Here is a 26,668-nt window from a genome sequence, read left to right as displayed (position 1 = left end):
TTTCTTATGAAATGGGGGGTGGGAGAGGGCTACAGAAATGATTCACACACTTGTAGTAATTTTGAATAAACTCTTTATGCCATTAGGGAGCTGACTTAATCTAAAGACTGAAAGGGAAGAATTAGAAGCCTGACAGTGAAGATTGCCCAAACTGACAGTGGAAAAAGCCAATATTGAAATTGAAGTATACCAATGGGATCATGTCTGGCATTATCTTTCAAATCTGCTGACCTTGAAAACCATACAAAGACATGTTCACATGGTAAGTGCCAACTATTTGATAGAATAAGGCTGTGGAGGCATCCTATTGGAGACACTTAGATGATTTTCTAATTTTTAGATGGTATTTCCCAGTCCTCTATTTAATGAACTGATGAATAAGACACCTATTGAAGATCAACTGTTTACCCCTGAATTGACTTTTAAAGACCATGCATTATCCAGGTTGGTGTACCAATGCATGCTAGTGAAGACTGTTGAATATTAGTAGCTTACATACATTAATCATATTTAGTTCATAATTAGATATTTAGGGATCACAATCAGACACTTAGATGGTTTTACTTTTTTAGATGGTATTTCCCAGTCCTCTATTTAATGAAATGATGAATAAGACACCTATTGAAGATCAACTGTTTACCCCTGAATTGACTTTTAAAGACCATGCATTATCCAGGTTGGTGCATGCTAGTTAAGAATCACAGGAAGAATGTTGATTATTGTTAGCTTACATACATTAGTCATACTTATTTCATCATTAGATATTTAGGGATCACAATCAGAAAAAGGAATACATATTATAGTTGATATAGAGGTATTTGAATGGACATGAAATATTACATTTATGTTCAGCATACATATATTGTTGAAATGTGATATACATTATTATGTATAATTAGAAATGTGGATATTTAAATTTAATTTTTACTCCACAATATAATGGTGTATGTTTTAATTTTAGTTTAAAATCAATTTAATAAATATCTTTAAAAAATGTTGAACAAAGTTAGAGCATAGACACAAGATGATTGTAAATGTATTTTATGAATATTTGACAACGTGTGTATTAACTTTGTTCCAATTTTTTTTTTTTTTTTTCAGATTGGCATCTGATGACTTCCAGCAATTTTTTATTTTTTCATAAACCTTTTTTTTTATTAAATGTTAATAATAAAATTTTTATTATTAAATACATTCTTTTGAACAGATTATAATAAATATCCATATAATCTGTCAATAAAAAAAAGTTTGACTCCCATGACTGGTAGTTGGCTATTTGACAAGCACATGCATAAGATCAAATAATGCATTAATTTTAGAAAATCTACTGATTCAGAGAATATTACATAAAACTATCTTTTTTAACATTAATTGGGGAGTGAGATCCATCGATGCTTTTCTTTGGAAATTATTAGATGTTAAAATAATTTCGGATATGTAGTCAAAATTTGTCAAAAATTATTTGTTTTCACTTTTAAGAAGGGGAAGTGGTTAACTTACATTAAAGTGACAGTGTTGTTGAATGTCAAATTAATTTTATAAGATCTTGTATCTTCCTTAGGTATCTCAAAACATTATTTTCGAAATTATTTTAATTGTTACTTTTAAAAATGGTAGGTCATTTAACTTGATATTTTTCACAAGCTAGTTATTGGATGCCAGGTTAATCGATGTAATTTTCTAGTGGAGTCATTTAACTATAGTTATTAATATTATGTAGTTTTGAAAATATTACCTCTTGGGTTAGACATCACATATCTATATATAATTTTAATTCCCCTTTAGTTTATTTTGTCAATGTTAAATCAACATTCCAAATGTTTTGGTCCTTAAAGGGACATTCACAAAGTATATTGTGTATAGATTTTTTTAAAAATAATAAAATAATTTAAACATATTTAGAAAGTAATATAGAATTACATTCAGTCTTTAAATATACTTAGAAAAAAATACATCAATGCACATATCTTAGTCAATTACATAAGGCATCTATGTGCAGCCAACAATCAGCATCAAAATAGACTATGTAGATATGTATTTAATACAAGAATATATATAATTACAATCTATTGATTGAATAACAAAACATATTAAGTTGTTCAAATATTATAATGTTATACAAAATGCATACATAACATATAGCTTAATGTCCCTCTAAGCTGAAGGCTCCAAAAAACCTCCTTTACAAAATATATTTCAGTCAGTGTGTAAAACAATCCAGAAGTTAATCTAAATTTGCTTTACTCATATGTTATACTAATTTATCAAAAGGAATGGGCCTAGGTTTCTGATATTTTAAGCATTATTGTGAAATGTTTCCTTAAAGGGACATGAAATCAAAATATACTTAAAGGGAGACAGTTTAAAAATTAATGATTTATACATTATGAATGAGTATTCTATTTTAAGCAACTTTAAAAATTGTCTCGTATTATGAATGCTCCTTGTGATGTTGCTATCATTACTTTAAAAATAAGGCATTAAATAGATAATTTATTTGCTTCAGTACTCTGGACAGAACTTTGTTTTTTTGGTTGGATTAATTTATCCAACAATCATCAAGGACAACCCCGTTTTTTTGGAAACAATTGTCCGTAATCTAAAATATCATTATTGATTTGCAAAGAAAGATAACAAGATAACTGTTAACATTTGCGAATCGGATTAAATTATAAAGTTGCTTAACATTTCATGCTCAATCTGAATCACCAACGCTAAATTTGTTTGGACAGTGTCCCTTTAAGAAATCTAAATAGTGTATTTACTTCTCTTCCTATCTTGACATACTTTGCTTGAAAAGCATATCGAGATAGGCTCAGTAGATGAAGATTGGTGGATGCACAGAGATGCCTTATGTGATTGTCTCAACCATGTGCATTTAAATTTCTTCTGTTGAGGATATATAAATACTAAGAAAAATTGATTTATATTTTAAAGTCTAAACAATCTGCTATCTCTACAGATCATTTGATACAATTGTTTGTTTGTAATGTCTATTTAAAACTAAAGACGCCATTGCAAAATAACATATATGAGCACTTCCGACAAATACAAGCTCGAGGTTTATTTGCTAATAACAAACAAACCTGTAGTTTAACATTTATAAACAGATTATCCAAGTTACTGACCTTATAACCTGAATTTGATCATTAAGAAATATTGCGTGGGAAACGCATCTTGAAACACCAGATTAGCATCTTTAAACATTAGTCTAATGTCACGCAATAGCACACAATCAATGTGCATTATGAAATACATTTAATAGAGCAATGTCAATACTTCACAATAAGTCCAAAAATTTATTTTATGAACAATAAAGACATACAATATTAAATGTGTATTTGTATTTAAGAAAAAGACCGTTATTAAACCGAGAAATGTCTCCAACATTTAATAATGTGACAATATTAGATTTTAAAGAGAATTTAATCATTAATATTTAACGGATCACGGATATTAAATCTGCGTCACACATATCCGCATGACAGGCCCATGAGTTACTAATAATTCTACATGAAAAATAAAGTAACAGCACCACCATGAGGTATGTGTAAGGAAGTTAATAAGATATGAAACATTAATGAACGGCCAATCCGAGTTCATCACACAAACACAACTTGAGTCAGGATGGTCTCACAGACATTCTAACAATATTTCAAACTTTTATCCAATCAGATGTACAGATAACTTGTCCCATGGTGCATCTCATGTTTACTTCACCATATAAAAGTCCATTACACATTGCCATCTTTGTCAGTTCTCTAATGCCTGCAGGCGTACTAGATATATTTTTATATATATATATATTTTAGAAGACAACCCAGCAGGCATGTCAGCTCCCAGGTTCACCAAGGAGGAGAGCGCTGCACTGGTCCACGCCGTCAAGGACTTTTATCCCCAGCTGTTTGGGAACAAGAGGAGGTTGACAGATGCGCACGTTAAGAAGGCCCTCTGGGAGTTTATCACCAATGCGGTTAGATTGGTGTGTGACGTCCAGAGGACCCAGGATCAGATCATGAGGAGATTCGGAGATATGAGGTTGCGGTTAACAAAAAAAGTCAACATCATAAGGGACTGGGTACAAGCCCGTAAAAGAGGTGGCAAAAGAGAGGCCCCGCGGAAACTGTACCTACTCCCTTATGAGGTGACTTTTCAGCGAGCTCCTCAATCTCCGGGTCCCCAAAAGATTTCGATCCTCGCCATCCTCGGCCTCCTCTTCTTCCCTCCCAGCTGCGGGATCTGAAAGTCCTGACGCGGGGGCCAGGGCAGCTGCTTCTCCGTCCGGTGGCCTGGGAGGAGATGGAGAATCTGAACAAGGTAATTATCCAACTTCATATAATAACTTAATATTTGTTATTTTTATCCAAAAATGTGTATATAGTCAGATACTAAACCTATACAGATCTCACAACATACACTACATATGATGTTTAGATATCTGATTTTACATTAGTGATACATGAAATAGGAATGATGTGTCTTGCGCTCTACAGAATATGCGTCACAGAGTGAAAATGGAATTGCGCATCCACGTTAACATGGCTTTGCTGTAAGTGGCATTGCTTTACACATGTTGCTCAAATGACGGATGCGTAATTCCGCTTGGAATCATTGCGCAATGATCGCGAAAATGGAATTGCGCATCCACGTTAACATGGCTTTGCTGTAAGTGGCATTGCTTTACACATGTTGCTCAAATGACGGATGCGTAATTCCGCTTGGAATCATTGCGCAATGATCGCGAAAATGGAATTGCGCATCCACGTTAACATGGCTTTGCTGTAAGTGGCATTGCTTTACACATGTTGGTCAAAATGAAATGTGAATTATTATATATGTGAAGAATACAGTATTCTTTTTTTAAATATTATACATAATAAAAAAAGAAGAATACAAATAAATTATAACATATGCACATCAATTGATGAGAATGAAATAACAAAAAAAAAATTTAAAGCTACAGTAAACAATAGAACTGATTGAAAATAAGAGTACAGGATATATTTATCATGAATTTAATTGAGGAAACAATTAACTCATGGGACTACCAAAGGATTAATATTTTAAAATTGATTTGCTAATAATGTAAAGATTTTAAACATGGCATGATTTGTATTAATGATATGCAATCCTCATTTAATATATTACAGATATGGATGTTGCTGCTGGATCCTTAAGGCAGGGCTTGTCACAGTATGGTATGTCTCATTTTAATTGACATTTGTCTTAGAAACATGGACAGAACATTACATACTAAATCCACATTGTTCAATATTTATATGTAATGTCCCTTTAATAGATGAAAAATAAATAATTCTTCGGATATCCTTAAATAACATATTAGATTTGAATTGCATGCTCAATCCCATTCATTACATCAACATATGGAGTAGAGAATTCATTAACACCAACATTGTCAAATCAATAAAATTTGATATTAAAGGGATACTGAGCTAAAATTATTAATGTTGTCATTCAGATAGAGTATGCAATATTAATAAACATTTAAATATAATACTATAATCATATGTGAAATATTCTATTGCTAAATGTATTTTAAAATCAAGAATACACGTTTATCTGCAGCTCAATTTTGGTTGACCAACCTTATTGTTTGTTGAAGGTATCCACCAATCATCAATAAAAACCATTTATGGAATCCAATATTGCTTATCTTTCTTTAATATTAAAATGTAGCAACATTAACATTATAATAGGAGTCAATGTTCAATCATTTTGAACAGTTTGAACAGTGAAATCAATGATTTAAATTAATCATGTCAGTGTCCCTTTAATAAACAATAGATTCATTCATCTTTACATTCTTTGGATTAAACAATATTGATATATAATTCACATATTCACTGTTGGAGTTACTTTATAGATATCAGCATACTCTCACAGCACCATGATTACATATTTGTACTAATCAAATTTGTTTTGTATTGTGATCAATATGTGTTGTGTCCTAAACAAGATTACTGTACATTGCACAAATGCCTCGATGTGCCACATGTCTTTGTTTATATTTGTCAACAGCTGTTCTTCAAAATGTGGTTTGTGTGTATTGTTTGAAGAACATTGATCAATGGGTATATTTAGATATGCAATAGCATCGTATGAGATGAGTTTGATGTCTAATATAGTCTGAAATTAAACATATGTTCACTACATCATTTTTAACAGAATGCCCTTGATTCAATCAAGCATTTTCTGGTTTAATGACTGCTCTATTCTTCACATTTTCAAGTGGATTAATCTTAAAATTCGATACAGATGTGATTTAGTGATATCCCAAATGTGTTTCCTAATATATATCTATATCATTCATAGAGAGAGTTGGTGTGGTGAGCCCACAGGAATCCAGCAGTGACATAGAGCCGCCTTTGCGGTCTCTTGGTAAGTCCATTGACTCATTTATATGTCATTGAATGTGTATTGGTAATCAATATTATGAGCATGATTCTGATGAAGCATAACATTTGAAACAAACATATAATTTTCTCTTCTGATTATATATTAATTTTCTTTGAATATTGAAATATTAATAATTAAAACTTTATTAGTCTACACCTTTGTTATTCAGAAGATGTATAGCATATGTTTGTTTCCATGTTCTTTTTTTGACAACAGTCATCAAGTGATACACACATGAGAAATCTTAAATGTTCTATGTACTATGCTTTTATGATTTGTAAATTAATACAAACAGTACATCGAAAATATGAATCATTGAGAATAACAAATCTAATGTAATTTGTATGCTCCATCAAAATGATGTAAATCATAACTTTGGGTGTGTATATCTTTAATGCAACATTGATGTGTGTCTTTGAACAACAGTAACATATGTTATAATATCTGTTCTTAACGTGTACACAACATGTTATGTTTTACAGAGATTGATTTAACATATGTGACGGAGGAGGAAGAGGCTGCCTTGCAGTCTAATGGTATGTGAAATATATCTATCATGTTTCCAACATGTTGCTTTATTTGAAATCATTTCATTGAAGACATTCAAAGTCTACAGCTTTTGCACTTTAAAAAGGAATATTATTTGTCTGTTCAAATACACTACTGCCCCCTTTCTATATCAGGCAGCATGAAATTTTTTTATTTTTAAAAAATGTATAATTCATGCCATCATTATGTCACATGCATATTCCAGGCCAAAACACAATAATAATGTTATAATTGTACAGACAGTAATTGATATTCATCTGAGTGCCTATATGCATACCATATCCTCATTTCATAATTGTTTACAAATTCAAACACACTTCTAAGTATATTAAAAACATAATCAATTTGAAATGCGTTGATTTGATTTCATGATGTATGAGATGTTAATATATATTTATTAAATTTTCAGATGGATCCACCACTTCTGGTCATCTGGTTTCCGCCCCTGCCCAGTCCCTTGACCAGTCACAGACCCCTCCCCATGCCCAGACCCCTGCCCATGCCCAGACCACTGCCCATGCCCAGACTCCTGCCCATGCCCAGACCCCTGCCGGCCCTTCCCATTTATCATTTCCTGCCCCTCCCAAAAAACGCCCATACAACCCCCTTCGCCGCTCTCCCCGTATTATGGCCCGTACAGCTGCCCAGACCCCAACTCCCCACTCCCCAGCTGTACGGCCTACCCCGGAGCATCAGCTCATCCCTCCCCAAGCCAATCCCATCCCTCCCCAAGCCAATCTCATCCCTCCCCAAGCCAATCCCATCCCTCCCCCCGTCTCAACCTTCATTGTCCTGAGTGTCGGATTGTCCTTCCCAGGCACAGCTGTAAGTATCATTCAAAATCAACATTATAAGATACTTAAAGGTACACTGAAGGAAAATATTTTCTATTGTGATTCAAATAGAGCATGCAATGTTAATCAAATTTATAATTTACTACTCTTATGAATTATTCTTCATTCTCTTGATATCTTTATTGAAACAAAGAAATGCCTATAATTATTTTAAAAAATAAAATAATTGTGGACATCATTTCTTTATTGTTGGATGAATGTATCCATCAACCAGCAGGGACAAACAAAGTTGATAAACAAATATGGCCTGCCCTAAAAACCGACATTCTTGCATTCAAAATCTAGCTATAGAATTCAAACATTTAAAGAATATGTATAATTTTTAAATATTTGTAATGTCATGCTCTATCTGAATCAGTCAATTAAATATTTAGGTTCAGTGTCCCTTTAATTTTATATCACTACATATACCAATCACCACTACTTGGATCCAACAATTTATGTACAAATGTTTATACATTATCTCTTGTCTAACCCAGTGGGAATGTAATTTCTTCAGGTTGCTATGTTTACACAGCTTGTCCTCAATGCCAAAATGTTTAAGGATAGGTGTGCCTACCACAGTATAATTAAAATATTTAAATTGCTAATGTAAGTACAATGTAAATCCTTTAACAAGATTTGATACACTCAAGCTGTATAAGTGGATCATCTAAAACCAATTAAAGGGGACAACATGTTTGAGTTAACTGTCCCTTTAATGATTTTGGTCTGTCTGAATAACATATTTCATGTGTAAAGAATAAATTTAAACTAATTGATGTAAAGAATGATTTGTCTTTATGATGACAATGTATCTTTGCTTATTTTTTCGTCTGTTGTGTAATTATCATTAATATTTAATTTATTCTTTATTTTAGGCTGTGACTCAGCATGGCTCATGCTAGAAGGTATAGCAAGAGTAGAGCAGGCCGTGTTGAGGAACGCAGCTGTCCTGAGAGGGATGAACGACACCATGCAGGCCCAGCTCCGGGTTCAGGACTTGACTCTGCGTGAAATTATGCGATTAAGTTCAAGGCCTGAATCTGGAGCTGGACATGCACAGGACGATGAAGAGGATGACCAGTAAGTGGAGGATCTGGAGATGCTCCAAGGTGGCAGATAAGAATCCTCCGTCCACATGTTGATTTTTTTTTTATTGTTGCCATTTGGCCTTTTTAAAAGTTTATTGTTGTGCCTGTTGCACTCTTTTACCTTGTCATATGTCTCCAATGGGGCTATGGTGGCCCTTGGCAACTCTCTTCATGGACTGTGATGCACTCTTTTACCTTGTCATATGTCTCCAATGGGGCTATGGTGGCCCTTGGCCACTCTCTTCATGGACTGTGATGCACTGTGTTACCTTGTCATATGTCTCCAATGGGGCTATGGTGGCCCTTGGCAACTCTCTTCATGGACTGTGATGCACTCTTTTACCTTGTCATATGTCTCCAATGGGGCTATGGTGGCCCTTGGCAACTCTCTTCATGGACTGTGATGCACTCTTTTACCTTGTCATATGTCTCCAATGGGGCTATGGTGGCCCTTGGCAACTCTCTTCATGGACTGTGATGCACTGTGTTACCTTGTCATATGTCTCCAATGGGGCTATGGTGGCCCTTGGCAACTCTCTTCATGGACTGTGATGCACTGTGTTACCTTGTCATATGTCTCCAATGGGGCTATGGTGGCCCTTGGCAACTCTCTTCATGGACTGTGATGCACTCTTTTACCTTGTCATATGTCTCCAATGGGGCTATGGTGGCCCTTGGCAACTCTCTTCATGGACTGTGATGCACTCTTTTACCTTGTCATATGTCTCCAATGGGGCTATGGTGGCCCTTGGCAACTCTCTTCATGGACTGTGATGCACTGTGTTACCTTGTCATATGTCTCCAATGGGGCTATGGTGGCCCTTGGCAACTCTCTTCATGGACTGTGATGCACTGTGTTACCTTGTCATATGTCTCCAATGGGGCTATGGTGGCCCTTGGCAACTCTCTTCATGGACTGTGATGCACTCTTTTACCTTGTCATATGTCTCCAATGGGGCTATGGTGGCCCTTGGCAACTCTCTTCATGGACTGTGATGCACTCTTTTACCTTGTCATATGTCTCCAATGGGGCTATGGTGGCCCTTGGCAACTCTCTTCATGGACTGTGATGCACTGTGTTACCTTGTCATATGTCTCCAATGGGGCTATGGTGGCCCTTGGCAACTCTCTTCATGGACTGTGATGCACTGTGTTACCTTGTCATATGTCTCCAATGGGGCTATGGTGGCCCTTGGCAACTCTCTTCATGGACTGTGATGCACTCTTTTACCTTGTCATATGTCTCCAATGGGGCTATGGTGGCCCTTGGCAACTCTCTTCATGGACTGTGATGCACTGTGTTACCTTGTCATATGTCTCCAATGGGGCTATGGTGGCCCTTGGCAACTCTCTTCATGGACTGTGATGCACTGTGTTACCTTGTCATATGTCTCCAATGGGGCTATGGTGGCCCTTGGTAACTCTCTTCATGGACTGTGATGCACTGTGTTACCTTGTCATATGTCTCCAATGGGGCTATGGTGGCCCTTGGTAACTCTCTTCATGGACTGTGATGCACTGTGTTACCTTGTCATATGGCTCAAATATTCCTTATTTTTAAGAGATTATTTCTAAACGTTGTTGATGTTTTCTTACATACTAATAAAAGACATGTAATTGCACGATTCTTTGTCCTCATTCTTCATGTTATTTTTTTAAAGCTCTAGTTTATCTTGTTGATCCTTAAAGGGACCTACCAAAAAATTTTTTTTATTAAAAATCATATATGTAAGACAATTGTAAATGACTTTAAGATTAACATCTCCAATGTAATCTTATTATTTGTCTTTATATATTTTTCTCTTAGCTTTATCATTGCATGATTATGATTAGCATAGTAATTTTTTTATATATGTATATATAGATTGTTATTTGTGTATATATGTATATTTCAATTTTCACATCCATGTGTGTATTTAGAAACTCTGCATGAATTGATGCACCTTTAACAAATGATCTGAGGATTGATACAATGATATAATCCCTGTAAAGTGTTCATTTTATTGAAATAGTATTGTCTATGTGTATCCTCTTTTTAAAAACAAAATAATGTCCCTTCAAGTGATGGTGAGCACAATTGTTAATGAATGTATTTCCATTTCTAAAGCGTTTTTGTCCTTTTTACATGATCAAGGACATATAATCTTATTAATAAACAATCTTATTGTAATGTTGACAGCACATGTATTTCATTTTCTATTCTATCTTATTGTAAAAGTGTAACCAAATAAATCTCTGTGTGTAATGCAAATATTTTAGATGATGAATATTTTTTTAAAAATATGTTAACAAAATAATTCTCCTCCCATATATGGCTATAGGTAGGCTGACCATATTTAAACTTGAATAAATGACACGTTGAATCAATACATGTATCATTATTGTTATTCCAAAACAATCAAAACATATCTTAAAACATCAATGGCATATGTATTTTTCATGTGTATCTTTTAAATGTTAAAGATATACACCATAGCTATAGTTCAAGGGACAGTCAAGTCCGAAAAGATGATTCATGATTTGGTGACATTCCTAGATAGCAATCTAGACACATACTAGTTCCTAAAATATAAATACGTTTCTTAGTGATATGCCAAGCTGTCAACTGAGTCCTTGTATTGGCTGCGGTTTTTCAGCGATCTCGGATGCGCCATGTTGCTTAAAACGTCACCTGCCAGGCTGTCCAATGATTCCTTGTATTGACTGACGTTCTTACGTGATCAAGAATGTGCCTTTTATTGGATGGCGTTTTGACGCGATCAAGGATGCGCCTTTTTTTTTTGGGCGTTCTTACGTGATCAAGAATGTGCCTTTTATTGGATGGCGTTCTTACGTGATCAAGGAAGCGCCATGTTAAGACGTCACATGCAAAGGTAAAAAAACGTATGATTGGATTACGTAGTCCCGCAATATTTGTTTGTGCACGTTAAACACGTTTGTGACTGCAGACAATTTTAAAAACCTTGCGAATATGTATTATTTGCATCATGTTACATTGTTGACCCGTAGCTGATAAAGACCACCACATTCTCTTTTGCTGGATGTCTGGTTGAATAAACGAACGAAAGCAAAATGTTTTCATGCATATGATATTTCGAGGCAAGTGCAAATCTCTATAGTCCATGTTGTTTAATATGTTTGTCAACAATATGTTCCTTTTTCTGAAAAATGACTGTTGTTTTTAATGTTAAAGATATCTAATTAATAAATATGCGCTATTGTGTTAGAATAAAGTAATCAATATGCATTTAGCTTTATCATATGCTAAATATATGATGCCGACTTCTTCTAAATGTAATTTCGTTGTATATTTTATTAAAGGTTCATTAGACACTCACATTATAAATCAAAACTTTTTATTTTGTCTCTAGTTAGATAGTCCATTGTTTAACAAATACACGTTTCATTTTGCTTCTGTTCAAAGAAAATGTAATTAATTTTCAGACTCCTCGCCCAGCCTCTGAGTTTCATGTGAGTACCATCTCCAGCTTTCTCCTGTTTGTGTAAAGGGTCTTTTCATATTTTAATGATGGTGTATTGTCTTGTTTTACGGTTGTAATGGGGGTTCATCTATATTTTCAATAGAGCTAACCCGATTTTCTTTGAAAGTGTTTGAAGCTTTGTAATATTGATATCAGTATATGTTAATCTTGTTGTTTCTAGTAGTGTCTATTACATACAGTTCTGTTAAAAATATAGTATACTGTCCCTTTAATGCAAATGTTGATTTTTGTATCATGTATGAGTTCCACATTGTTTAATCTTCAAATATATTATTGTTACCATATTTTCACCCCCCACTCCTAAAAGGACTTTAAACCATATTCATTGTTAAAACAAATGTCTTTCTTAAAAAAAGAATAACACAATAATGTCTCTTTAAGAAAATATACTTTATTTAACACGTCAATATAAATCTGATTTCAATATATAATTTTTGACCAAGTACATGTAGATATACCAACAAGCTTCAAATATGTGTTAGCATATGTAATTTTGTTAAAGGGACAGTTTAGAAAACAAATAATGTTTTGCATTATTCTAAAAGTCAATTTTGTAATTTCAATTATATCAAAGGTTTCTCACCAATTAATCATTTGTCTTTGTTTATTTAAATTTGCTAGCTAAACCTATGAGGTTTGTGTGCTCATTTCTTGGAGCTTGAAGAGTGCATGTAATCATTATACAATTTGACCACTAGAGGGCATTTGGATAGCATTTGTATATGTAAAACCTTGTGCTCATACATCATATTATTTACCATGTATTGATCATTGATATCTAAAAGGTTGTTATGTCAGAACAACAAATAAGTGGTCATTTTTCCATAGGCATAGATACAAGGTTAAGCACATAAGTCACACGTATTTCTCCATGTTTTGTTGTTTCCAACTTGATAATGCGTAATACAGTGTTTTCTTTGTAATCAATAATTTTCTGACTGTCCCTTTAAGCTGTGTTATTGGCATTCAAACAGTAATATGCCATCATGGATACTTGTAATGGTAATTTTGTTTGCGATTCGGGAAACAGTTTGGACATCACATCACAGAAACCAATCAATATCATGAACAAGGATAGGTATGTGATGATGTGGTTTTCACACACTTATAACCCACACTCTGCAAACAATCTGCCTCCATGGACCCAGTCCCATAGAAGTAGATTATATACAGAGTGTGGTCCACAAGTGTATGAAAACCACATCATCACATACCTATCCATTACACATTAAATAAAAAAAAAATTAAAGATGAAAATAAATACTTACTTCCTCTTCCTTCCCCTCTTCCCACGGGGCTGAGGCTCTGGGAGGGGCAACTGCCGACTCCGAAGAGTTCTCCTTGGAGAGGTTGTGGGAAGAGTGGAAGGAAGAGTACTGGGACGACCAAGGTGAGGAGGAGAAGATGGCTGAGGAGGAGAAGATGGCTGAGGAGGAGAAGCTGGCTGAAGAGGAGAAGCTGGCTGAAGAGGAGGAGATGGCTGAAGAGGATGAGATGGCTGAAGAGGAGTAGATGGCCCGGCAGGAGTAGATGGCCCGGCAGGAGTAGATGGCCCGGCAGGAGTAGATGGCCCGGCAGGAGGAGATGGGCCGGCAGGAGGAGGCCCAGCAGCAGGAGGCCCAGCAGCAGGAGGCCCAGCAGCAAGAGGCCCAGCAGCAGGAGGCGGACCAGGAGGTAGACCAGCATGCGCCTCCCGGAAAAATTTGAACATCTCTTGGTGCAGATGAAAGATTCTGTTTTGGCCTTGTTCGATTCTATTGAGTATGTTTATTATTTGGTTTTGTCCTTCAATTATTTGATTTTGGCCATCAAGTATTCTAGTGCGTCCTTCGATATTTTGTATCCGGGAGTTACGCATCTGGTCTATGTAGTCCAGTAGAACCCGCACCTCCGCTATTTCCTCTTGTTGTGCTTGGCGGGGTACACGTGCACGGCGGGGTGCCTGTGCACGGTGGTGTGCGGGTCCTTGATGGTCCTCTGGTTCCGCGTGCTCCTCCTCTGCTTCCGGGGCCTCTTCATCAGCTTCCGTGCGCTCTTCGTCACGGGGGGCCTCTTCCCTCCGAAATTCCTCCCCACCACTCTCATCCCGGGGAGATAGATGAGGCTGTGTTTCTTGTGCTGCCTCCTCCCCAGACTCTGTATATTAAAAATTTTTTTTTTTTTTATATATTAGCATATTTGAAAATCAAGATTTAAATGACTTAGCTTACGATACAATTACAAATGCAGAATCATTAATCCACTTTGAAATCTAACAAACAATCAATACGATTTCCGCTTTTTCAAAACCGTGTTTGTGATCTCTGGTCAATCTGAATTTGTTCGCGTTTGTTTTCAGTCTGTTTAAATGCACACCTAACCTATAGCCTAGATACTGATGTAACCGCAAAGTAATTGAATGCGTGTAAAGGGACATGAAACCCAATGTTTTATCTTTCATGATTTAGAAGCATACATTTATTATCAACTTTCTAATGTACTTTTCGTATCTAATTAGCTTCATTCTCTGGATATTCTTTGCTGAAAAGCATATCTAAATATGCTTAAAAGATGCTGATTGTTAGCTGAATATAGCTGCCTCCTGTGATTGTTTCACCGTGTGCATGGCTATTTCTTAATTAAAATATATCTCAAGAATGATTCAAATTAGGTAATATAAGTACATTTGAATGTTTTGTCAAATTGTATTCGCTACCTCAATCATGAAAGTAAAGGTTTGCGTATAGTGTCACTTGAAATACATTCGTATGTGAAATTATTGTTCAATGAGCTTACTGTCAGATGAGAGTGGCAGGTTCCCGGTATCAATTCCTCCGATACCGACTATTTCCACCTCGGAGATGCTGGGCCGCAACATTTCCTCCCATCGGCAGTACTCTATTTCCAGGGCAGGTCCGCCACCGGTTCCTGCGGCATGTCGGGCCTCCAGACTTAACTTTTTCTTCAGATCCATCTTACAGTCCCGGTAGCGATGTTTTATCGATTCAAGATCTCTGTTCCGGCCACCCACTGCATTGACTGCATTTCTTATCTCATTCCAGAGCCTCCTCTTGTCAGTCGGGGTAGTCTTCTGGTGCTGCAGCCTCCTATACCTGGCCATATAGGCCTCTATGAGGGCCTCCTTCTCCTCCATCGAAAACCTCGCCTCCCTAGTCTCCTTGGCCTTCCCCTGTGACGATGCCCTCTGTTTCCCGGACTGTGAAGCCCTACTCTGTCCGCCACTGGGCCCAGCCACTTGTTCATCTTGAACCAAGTGGCTGGGTCCACCCACCGCTTCCACCCCCACTTCCTGCCCCACTTCCTGCCCCCCTTCCTGCCCTGTTCCTCTCCCCCTCCCTCTCCTCCCCCCTCTACCTCTCCCCTGCCTGGCCTCCATCTGTTCCCTAAACTAAACCCCAAATAATCAAACAAAAAGTGAGTGTGATGAAATGAAAGGGGGTCAAAATAAAGAACTAAAAAGACAAAAAAAGTGCTGAAAGTGTGAGAGGGATGTAAAAAAACAAAGAGGGTAAGGAGTATTTAAATAAACAAAAAGAAGAAGAAGACTAAAAGGAGGATATGTAAACTAAATGTAACTAGGGGATGGGTATGGGATGGGTATGGGGTATGGGATAAGAGTAAATGGGATGAAAGGGAATGGGACTACAGGGAATGGGGTATGGAGTGTAGTATGAGGGGGTAGGGGGTATGGAGTGTATGTAGTGTTATTGATAAGTGTATGTATGTATTGAATGTGTTTGCGTGTAAATGTGTTAAGTGTACAGAAAAATCACTCGCTCGCTAACTCACACTACTACTAATTCTCACTAACACACTACTACTAATTCTCACTAACAAACACTCCCACTAACTCTCACTAACTACCAGTAACTTACGCTCCCACTAACAACTCTCACTAACAACTCCCACTAACTCACTCACGCTCCCACTAACAGACTCTCTCCCACTCCCACTAACTCACTCACGATAACACTAACAACTGACTCTCTCACGCTAACACTAACTCACTCACAATAATGCACCAACTCTCTAATATTAAACCTCCAATCTCCAAAGACCCAACAGCAACACAGTCAAAGAAACCCTGCTTGTGTGGTGCTTATATACCCTGTGTAAATGTTTAATGATGTACCTATTTGCGTTGTAAATTGTGTTCATGTGTGCTTTATTATCAATTAATATTAGTGCAATGTGTATTAGGGGTGTGAATTTGCGCATGCTCATTTGGAGTTAGTATTTGTGGAATGTGTAGAATGCGATGATGTCATAGTGGTCGTTTTCTCTAACATTGTCCAATAGTATTCTTTTTAAATGTGAATTTGCGATGGTGTGTTCTTAGTGAAGTGTTGTATATGTATGTTTGTCCTAATATATAGTTATATTGAATGCGATTATTTTTCTAGTGTATGTATATATTTTTTATTCCTTGTTGTTATTTTGCGATTTTCCGCATCTTAAAGTATATGCGTATTCCCCGTATTAAATTTTATTTCAAATCCCCCCGTTTGTGAATGTGTAATGCTTGTGTGCTTTGTTGATTAATTGTTGTTGTGACATTTGCGGCGTGTTATTGTTGTACATGATGTGGTATGCGTCATATGACCGAGCTGTGCGTATTCTCGCGAGATCGAGTGTTAGGTGAAAAAAGCATTTTTTTTGCTTTCCCATTGATCTCTATGGGAGACTGTCTTACGCGGGCAGTATTACGCGTGTGACATACACGCGTTAGGAGCATCGTTAGATGGTTTGTTTTGAACTCTAAATACCGGAGTCAAACAATGCCGTGCGTTAGACATAAAACACGTGTGGCGGTAGCAACCCATCTACCGCCGAACTCCAAATCTAGCCGTTAGTGTTCTTAGTTGAAAGCTAAACCTAGATTGGCTCATATGATAATTTCTAAGGCCTTGAAGGCCACCTGCAATCTGAATGCATTTGACAATGTTTCACAGCTAGAGGGTGTTAGTTCATGTGTGCCATATAGATTACATTGTGCTCACGTCTGTGGAGTTAATAATGAGAGGGCACTGATTGGTTAAAATGCAAGTCTGTCAAAATAACAGAAATAAGGGGGAGTCTGCAGAAGCTTAGATACAAGGTAATCACAGAGGTACAAAGTATATTAATATAATTTGTTGGTTGTGCAAAACTAGGGAATGGGTTATAAAGGCATTATCTACCCTTTTTTTTTTTTCATAGCACACTGTCCCTTTAATGTACATGCTGTTTAGCAGTCAAGTTACTATTAACTCTTTATTTACATAGTTATCAGAATCACTATGCTATGTAATTTGTTGCAGACCTCTCTACCAGCATATGGGTATATTAACCCTTCATTGCATTTTTTTTTTTTTCAAAAGAGCTTTATTGAAAACGTTTAAACATACAAAACATTAATTCAGCGTATGAATCTTTTAACGATGGTATAACATGGTATTTTTTAGCTTCAATCTGCCCATAACTATTGTGCAAACACATACAAACAACATATGGCTATGGTCTCTTTTCTTCGCTTATTTAATTAGGCCTAGATTTGGAGTTTGGCGGTAAAAGGGCTGTTAACGCTCCGCGGGCTTTTTTCTGGCCGCACCATAAATTTAACTCTGGTATCGAGAGTTTAATCAAATGCTGCGTTAGGCTCCAAAAAAGGAGCGTAGAGCATTTTTACCGCAAATGCAACTCTCGATACCAGAGTTGCTTACGGACGCGGCCGGCCTCAAAAACGTGCTCGTGCACGATTCTCCCATAGGAAACAATGGGGCTGTTTGAGCTGAAAAAAAACCTAACACCTGCAAAAAAGCAGCGTTCAGCTCCTAACGCAGCCCCATTGTTTCCTATGGGGAAACACTTCCTACGTCTGCACCTAACACTCTAACATGTACCCCAAGTCTAAACACCCCTAACCTTACACTTATTAACCCCCTTATCTGCCGCCCCCGCTATTGCTGACACCTGCATATTTTTTTTAACCCCTAATCTGCCGCTCCGTAAACCGCCGCAACCTACGTTATCCCTATGTACCCCTAATCTGCTGCCCTAACATCGCCGACCCCTATATTATATTTATTAACCCCTAATCTGCCCCCCTCAACGTCGCCGACACCTGCCTACACTTATTAACTCCTAATCTGCCGAGCGGACCTGAGCGCTACTATAATAAAGTTATTAACCCCTAATCCGCCTCACTAACCCTATCATAAATAGTATTAACCCCTAATCTGCCCTCCCTAACATCGCCGACACCTACCTTCAATTATTAACCCCTAATCTGCCGAGCGGACCTCACCGCTACTATAATAAATGTATTAACCCCTAAAGCTAAGTCTAACCCTAACACTAACACCCCCCTAAGTTAAATATAATTTACATCTAACGAAATTAATTAACTCTTATTAAATAAATGATTCCTATTTAAAGCTAAATACTTACCTGTAAAATAAATCCTAATATAGCTACAATATAAATTATAATTATATTATAGCTATTTTAGGATTAATATTTATTTTACAGGCAACTTTTTAATTATTTTAACCAGGTACAATAGCTATTAAATAGTTAAGAACTATTTAATAGTTACCTAGTTAAAATAATAACAAATTTACCTGTAAAATAAATCCTAACCTAAGATATAATTAAACCTAACACTACCCTATCAATAAATTAATTAAATAAACTACCTACAATTACCTACAATTAACCTAACACTACACTATCAATAAATTAATTAAACACAATTCCTACAAATAAATACAATTAAATAAACTAGCTAAAGTACAAAAAATAAAAAAGAACTAAGTTACAAAAAATAATAAAATATTTACAAACATAAGAAAAATATTACAACAATTTTAAACTAATTACACCTACTCTAAGCCCCCTAATAAAATAACAAAGCTCCCCAAAATAAAAAATTCCCTACCCTATTCTAAATTAAAAAAGTTACAAGCTCTTTTACCTTACCAGCCCTGAACAGGGCCCTTTGCGGGGCATGCCCCAAGGATTTCAGCTCTTTTGCCTGTAAAAAAAAACATACCATACCCCCCCCCCCAGCCAATCAGATTGAGCTTGCATTCTATTGGCTGTTCCGATCAGCCAATAGAATGCGAGCTCAATCTGATTGGCTGATTTCGTTAGATGTAAATTATATTTAAGTTAGGGGGGTGTTAGTGTTAGGGTTAGACTTAGCTTTAGGGGTTAATCCATTTATTAGAATAGCGGTGAGCTCCGGTCGTCAGATTAGGGGTTAATAATTGAAGGTAGGTGTCGGCGATGTTAGGGAGGGCAGATTAGGGGTTAATACTATTTATGATAGGGTTAGTGAGGCGGGTTAGGGGTTAATAACTTTATTATAGTAGCGCTCAGGTCCGCTCGGCAGATTAGGGGTTAATAAGTGTAGGCAGGTGTTGGCGACGTTGAGGGGGGTAGATTAGGGGTTAATAAATATAATATAGGGGTCGGCGGTGTTAGGGGCAGCAGATTAGGGGTACATAGGGATAACGTAGGTGGCGGCGCTTTGCGGTCGGAAGATTAGGGGTTAATTATTTTAAGTAGCTGGCGGCGACGTTGTGGGGGGCAGGTTAGGGGTTAATAAATGTAATACAGGGGTCGGCGGGGTTAGGGGCAGCAGATTAGGGGTACATAAGTATAACGTAGGTGGCGGTCGGCAGATTAGGGGTTAAAAATTTTAATCGAGTGGCGGCGATGTGGGGGGAGCTCGGTTTAGGGGTACATAGGTAGTTTATGGGTGTTAGTGTACTTTAGGGTACAGTAGTTAAGAGCTTTATGAACCGGCGTTAGCCAGAAAGCTCTTAACTCCTGCTATTTTCAGGCGGCTGGAATTTTGTCGTTAGAGCTCTAACGTTTACTTCAGAAACGACTCTAAATACCAGCGTTAGAAAGATCCCATTGAAAAGATAGGATACGCAAATGGCGTAGGGGGATCTGCGGTATGGAAAAGTCGCGGCTGAAAAGTGAGCGTTAGACCCTTTAATCACTGACTCCAAATACCAGCGGGCGGCCAAAACCAGCGTTAGGAGCCTCTAACGCTGGTTTTGACGGCTACCGCCGAACTCCAAATCTAGGCCTTAGTCTCTTCACAATAAAATGTCTCTGATATTGTCCAGATTTCAGATAAGAGGATCTCCTGTATGTCCATAGTCTGGTTTACCTCTAAACCACATTAAGTACATGTGAACACATAGCTGTAAAAATTGACAAGTAAATCAGTAATGCAAGATACCCAAGAAACACTAATATCCGCACCCCATGCGATATGTAATATGTTTGAATTTGTGTTCGGTTTTATCCTACACAAGTTAAAGAAAGTGATGGTAAAGAATTAACTGTGGACCAAGCTAAGTGTTAGACCAACAATCGGTAAATAAACGGAAAAACCTTTAGGCCTATCTTACATGCGGTGGGCGGCCATTTAATGTGTGCAGGTGGGGTGGGTCTCCCCCCCTCAAGTAGGTTTAGCGAGGTGCTGTTCTGGTTTGACATGGCTTGATTATATTGCTTCCACATACTTAACATTAACTCATGTGTCTCTACGGTGCCTGATCTGAGGTGGTGGTATCTCTATAATTGAATTAGATTTTCTACCTGCTCCCTCCACTCTGCTACCGTGGGTACTATATTGGTTTTCCGGTGGTATCTAGTGGTATCATTATTTTAGCACTGTTGATTAATAGTATCAGTAGAGTGTTTGCTATGCTATTGGTTAGTTTCAGAGTTGCAATGAAAAAAAGGATAAGAGGTAATTAGGTAACTGACAACCTACTATGCCTGACATTTGTTTGAGTACCTCCACCCAAAATGTGTCTAATCTATCACACCTCCACCATATATGTGTGGGGTCTCCTACCTCCCCACACCCTCTCCAGCACATGTTACTCGCTGTCTTATATATTTTGTGGAGTCTGCTTGGGGTGAGATACCACCTAGTTAAGAATTTGTAGTTTGTCTCCAATACTCTGGTGGAAATGGAGGATTTTTTAGTGATCTGGAATGCTCTGTGCCATTCCTTGTGACTTATGTTGATTCCCAGTTCTCTCTCCCAGGCTCTAGTGTATGTCAGGAGTTGTAGCTCATCAATAGATGATAGTTGTTTGTATAGAATGGAAATTGCGTGTCTGGCTGTATTTTCTAGGAGACATAGATTTTCAAACGGGGTTATCTTTCTAGCTAATAGCTGTTTGTGTGGGTGCGTTTTTATGTAGTGGTGCATTTGCGAGTATGAGTACCAATTCATATTCAAATCTGGATGTGTTTCCTTGATGCTTTCCAGTGTCCTGAGTTTTCCGTCCTGAAAAAATATTGCAATAGTGCAATTTTTGATGTGACTACCCTTCTCTGTGTGTCTGACTTTAGGGTTCCAAGGTAGTGTAGCATTGTTACATATAGGTAGCATTGGAGAGCATGTGTTTGAGATATTTGTAGAGGTGGCCAGCAGTTTATCCCATGTTACAAAAAATTCAGATAGTATGGGGTATTGATGTATCAGTTCAGGTCTTTGTTTGTTATGAATCCATGCAGATGTTCCAGCATTGCTTACTCCCATAATGTGCCTATCAATTTGGACCATTGTTTGTGTTCGCTATTTGTGCACCAATCTAGCAATCTGTGCAAAGTTATGGCTAATTTGTATGTGTGGATATTAGGAACCCCCAACCCGCCCCCCTCCTTAGGCAGATACATGGTTTGTTTCGCAATTCTCGGTCTGATTCCCTGCCATATGAATTGTTCAATCAATGTTTGTACGCGGGTTAAAAAGTGAAGTGGCAAATGTATTGGGGTTGTCTGGAGCAGGTATAATATTCGTGGTAGAACATTCATTTTAATTACATTTATTCTGCCCACCCAGGAGATGGATTTGTTCCTCCAACTAGAGAGGTCTGCTAGCAAGTTTTCCTCCAGTTTTTTAAAATTGGCCTGAAACATAGTTTTTGTGTCTGGTGTGAGGTAAATACCTAAGTATTTGAGTTTCGAGTTTTGCTTCTTTAGGGGGCAGTCAGGGATTAATCGATTTAGTGTCTTGTCGTCATATGATATATTTATCATTTCTGATTTGGTAGTATTGATTAAAAAGTTTGAGATCAGCCCGAACTCATGGAACATTTCTATAGCTTTTGGTAAAGCTGATTCCACGTTCGTAAGAGTGAGGAGGACATCGTCCGCATAAGGCGCCAACTTGTGTTCGTTATTGCCTATTTGGATGCCTGTAACTTGCTTATTGTTTCTTATTTTCTGTGCTAATGTCTCTATGGTCACTGAGTACCTAGGAAAGCGGGCACCCCTGTCTTGTCCCATTCTTTATGTAAAATTTATCTGATAGAAGGCCGTTTACTTTTACTTTAACAGTGGGATGTGCATATAGAGAGAAGACCTGGGCTAAGAATTTGTTGCCGAATTGCATTTTTTGCATGGTTGCTTTTAGGAATTGCCAATTAACCCTATCGAATGCCTTTTCGGCATCTGTAGAGACCAGTACCATCGGGATTTTGTAAATTTTGGCATAAGATATTATTTGAAGGGATTGTATCATGTTGTCCCTTGCTTCTCTTCCTGGGATCAACCCCACTTGATCCAAATTAATTAATTTAGGTAGGTGTCGATTTATTCTATTAGCGAGGATTTTTGCAAAAATTTTGATGTCCGAATTCAATAGTGATATCGGGCAGAAATGTTCTGTCCTATCTGGTTGTTTTCCTGGCTTCGATAGGACAGTTATATGGGCCTCTAGCATATTTTCTGTAAAGCCTGTTGTTGGTGTGAATTAATTAAATAAATTCGCCAAAGGCGATGCCAGGTGTTCTATATATTTTTTGTAGCATTTTTTTATTTCATCTAATGTAATGGGGGTGTCCAAGCTGTCAGTGTCTTCCTTCTCCAATGTAGGGAGATTTAGGTCTGTCGGGTATTGCTCAATGGATTGTGATGTAGCGGTCTCTGGTATGTTATATAGTGTTGTATAATATTGCTGGAAGACCTCAGCAATACTCTTGCTGTCTCTTTGTGTGTTACTTTATGGTCTGAGATGTACTGCACATATGTGTTTAGCTGCCGTCTCCTAAGGGCCCTGGCTAATGAGGTGCCTGCCTTATCCTGCACGTCAAAGTATTTCTGCTTAAGCAAAGCTGATTTGAGTTGGTGTTTTTTGTGAGGTAGTTTTTAAGGGACTGCCTAGCTGTTATCAGGGATTCTAAAATAGTCGTAGACTGCGGGTCTTGTTTATGCTGTCTTTCCCAGTAGCCAATTTGCGTTAATATGGAATTTAAATATTGTCTTTTCTCCTTTTTGTCCCTGGCCTTTAAAGCTATAAATTCGCCCCTCAATACAGTTTTATGAGCTTCCCATATGGTGGATGGGGATATTTCTTCTGATGTGTTCTCTTTGAAGTAGTCTGTCAGTGTTTTCTCTATTGCTACACTAGACAGTGCATGTTCTAACATGTAATCATCTAGCCTCCAAATGTATGGTTTCTGTGGTAGGTCTGGCCATTGAAACACACACTGCACAGGAGCATGGTCCGACCATGTGATCTGTAGGATTTTAGTGTCTGTTATCATTGCTAATCCGGTTTGGTCTGAGAGTATGTAATCTATTCTTGTGTATGATGCATGGGGGTGGGAATAGAATGTGTAGTCCCTGGTATGTGGGTTAAGTGTCCTCCATGTATCATGAAGTCTCAGTTGTTGTATGTAATTTTTAACTATCTTAATCACCTTTTTGGGAGTACTGGTATTTCCAGTTGACGTATCCATGGTAGGGTGTAGTGGCAAATTAAAGTCCCCACCAATAAAAAGGGTTCCCTTTGCATGGACCAGTAAGGATTGAAATATAGTTCTAAATGTGTGCTGTTGTTCTGTGTTTGGCAAGTACACATTTGCAAAAGTGACTGGCTTGTTGTACAAGAGACCTACTAAGATTAAGTATCTGCCATCTTTGTCTCTTTCTATGTATGTAGTTTGAAAATGCACAGATTTTTTTAATAAGATGCCCACCCCCCCCCCCCTTTTTTTTCTGAGGCCAGATATGCCATTTTATATTTGTGATTTAATATTTTTGGTTCTCTGCCCTTCTTGTAGTGCATTTCCTAAATAAACAGAACATCTCCCGTACATTTGTATTAGTCTCTGAAGACCATGGACCTTTTTTCAGGGCTATTCAGACCCTTTACATTAACTGTCGTGAGAGTAAGCGTGTGTATGCGTGAAGCCATTTTTGTGGTTATACTCTATTGTGATGCTTTAATGTAGGAAAAAAGAAAAAGATAAAAACCATGATTTTGTGTTTAAGTGCCAACAACTGTAAAACGCAATACAACAAACAGAAGATTATTAAGAACAATGTAATACAGTGCTGATAACAAGTAGTTACAACTGAATTAGTAAGCTATTAACTATTTAGAGATGACAATTTTCTAATTTTCCCTATTTGGGTAATAACCTTTCTCTTAGCACCAAAACAGAAATATCTATCACTATTTTCTAACAAATAGCAGATCATCCAGATATTATCAAAAACAGTTATCTTGACGGTAGTATCCCCACCCCCAAACCTATGAAATAGAAATTATTTTATACGACCTTTAACCTTAGTGTAACGAATGAAAGTGCTGTCCAGCCATCCCGGGAAAATAAGTCATTTTTTTGCAGAGTCTTTTTCTTGTGGGTCTGGTGAAGCATGCGTTTGTGAGTTCCCCTTCTGTGAATTTTTTGCAATGTCATTTAAGGATTGTTTATCCTTCAGGCCGTGATGATCTTCCTCCGGGTCTGGAATGTTGAGTTGTAGAGCTTCATTGAAATTGGGAAGATCATCTAGATTCCTGAACACTGCCGTGGTTCCTCCTTTTGTGGCAATGACACTCACAGGGAAGCCCCATCTGTATGGAATGTTTTGTCCCTAAGGACTGATGTGATGAAGTGTAGTTCCCTCCTTTTTTAAAAAGGTAGCGGGGCTCAAGTCGGCGAAGACCTGTATGTGATTGCCTGCGTGCATAATTTTCTGTTTTTGCCTCGCATGCCTAAGTATTTCCTCCTTATCCTTAAATTTGACAATTTGGTGAGCATTATTTCAACATTATTTATATTTTGAAACGTTATTGCACTATGTCATTTTTTTAACCTACAGGAATCACTAAAGGAAATACTGAAAGATAAAGTACAGTTATACAACTAAAATGAAATATCATCACTTATACGGATACATTCACAAGGAGGATCATTCACTGATATTCAGTTACTGACACTATATACTTGGATTATTTATTCTATACTCCATCATACCATTTACACTAACTATTTGATCGCACTTATATTTTTTATTCTAATATTTTTGGTTTTAATATTATTCATTTTTTTTCACATTTTCACATTTTTGGTATTCATTTTGTATATCTTTATTTTACATTTTTGGGATCCCTAAGTTATTATTTTTTCACAGGATTAATTAAGCATTTGTTAATCCCATTTTTATTTTTATTTTTGTCTTACACCCACATTTTTTTCACTCAATTTTTTTCACTGGATTTTCCCAATATCTTTTTTCACTAGAAGGGGATTATATCACACACTAATTGGAATCACTATCATCATTTAGAGATCATTTCATCTGACTCTAATTTGTTTATCTCCGTAATTGGCGATATTTCACAGTAAAATTCATTATGGACTTTTGTTAGGGTCCAATTGTCATAACTGCCAATTGTTTTTATAATTTTAAATTGTTTTTATATTTTTATATTGTTTTTAATTGTATTTCTAGAATATATGTTACATGGATCCATGTTATTAAGTATTAAATGTTAATAAATGTTTGATTATCCTTGGTTCAATCTGTTAGATTCTTCCTTTGCCTCTTTTTAGGCGCTTCTTGAACTGCTACCCTCCTAATGGACTCAGAAGGTCACTCATGGGCCTCATCACTACAAAGTCTAAGAGAAGGAGGTTAATTCCAATAAAGGAGACCGCTTTTGGATCTCAACTGACAAACCTCATTTTACAATAAACATTCTAGATTAAGCTGCTATTAACACATCTGTGGATAACATGAGAGAAAGAAAACAAGTTTAACGTATTTGGTGTCAACTAGGTGAAATAATGCTAGTGTACACTATTATATATTGTAAATTTTCTGTGCTGACCTACTTAGAAAAAGGGACAATCTCAGGACTTGTCAAATAGTAAACAGGTAGGGATAAAACAAGCAGAGAAGTTACTTGTATGAGCAATCTTAATTCAAATCTAGATTCATGTTCTAAGTGCTACTAAAT

The 26,668-nt window shown here is 37.0% G+C and overlaps 2 protein-coding genes across 2 annotated transcripts in view; both read left to right on the top strand.

Moving 5' to 3' along the window:
• Positions 1-26,668, top strand: part of NLRC4 (NLR family CARD domain containing 4) — a 153,571-nt gene that overhangs the window by 36,486 nt on the left and 90,417 nt on the right. The window lies entirely within an intron of this gene.
• Positions 1,339-26,288, top strand: LOC128658080 (amelogenin-like). Its single transcript, XM_053712536.1, has 6 exons — positions 1,339-1,613; positions 5,151-5,198; positions 6,334-6,399; positions 6,900-6,953; positions 7,376-7,719; positions 26,262-26,288. The coding sequence occupies exons 2-6, from the start codon at positions 5,153-5,155 to the stop codon at positions 26,286-26,288; spliced, it is 537 nt and encodes a 178-aa protein (XP_053568511.1). The 5' UTR covers positions 1,339-1,613; positions 5,151-5,152.

The sequence above is a fragment of the Bombina bombina genome, chromosome 4 (assembly GCF_027579735.1).
Source record: "Bombina bombina isolate aBomBom1 chromosome 4, aBomBom1.pri, whole genome shotgun sequence".
NCBI lineage: Eukaryota > Metazoa > Chordata > Amphibia > Anura > Bombinatoridae > Bombina > Bombina bombina.
The sequence above is the reverse complement of the archived record's forward strand: the minus strand, read 5'-3'. Positions and strand labels throughout refer to the sequence as shown.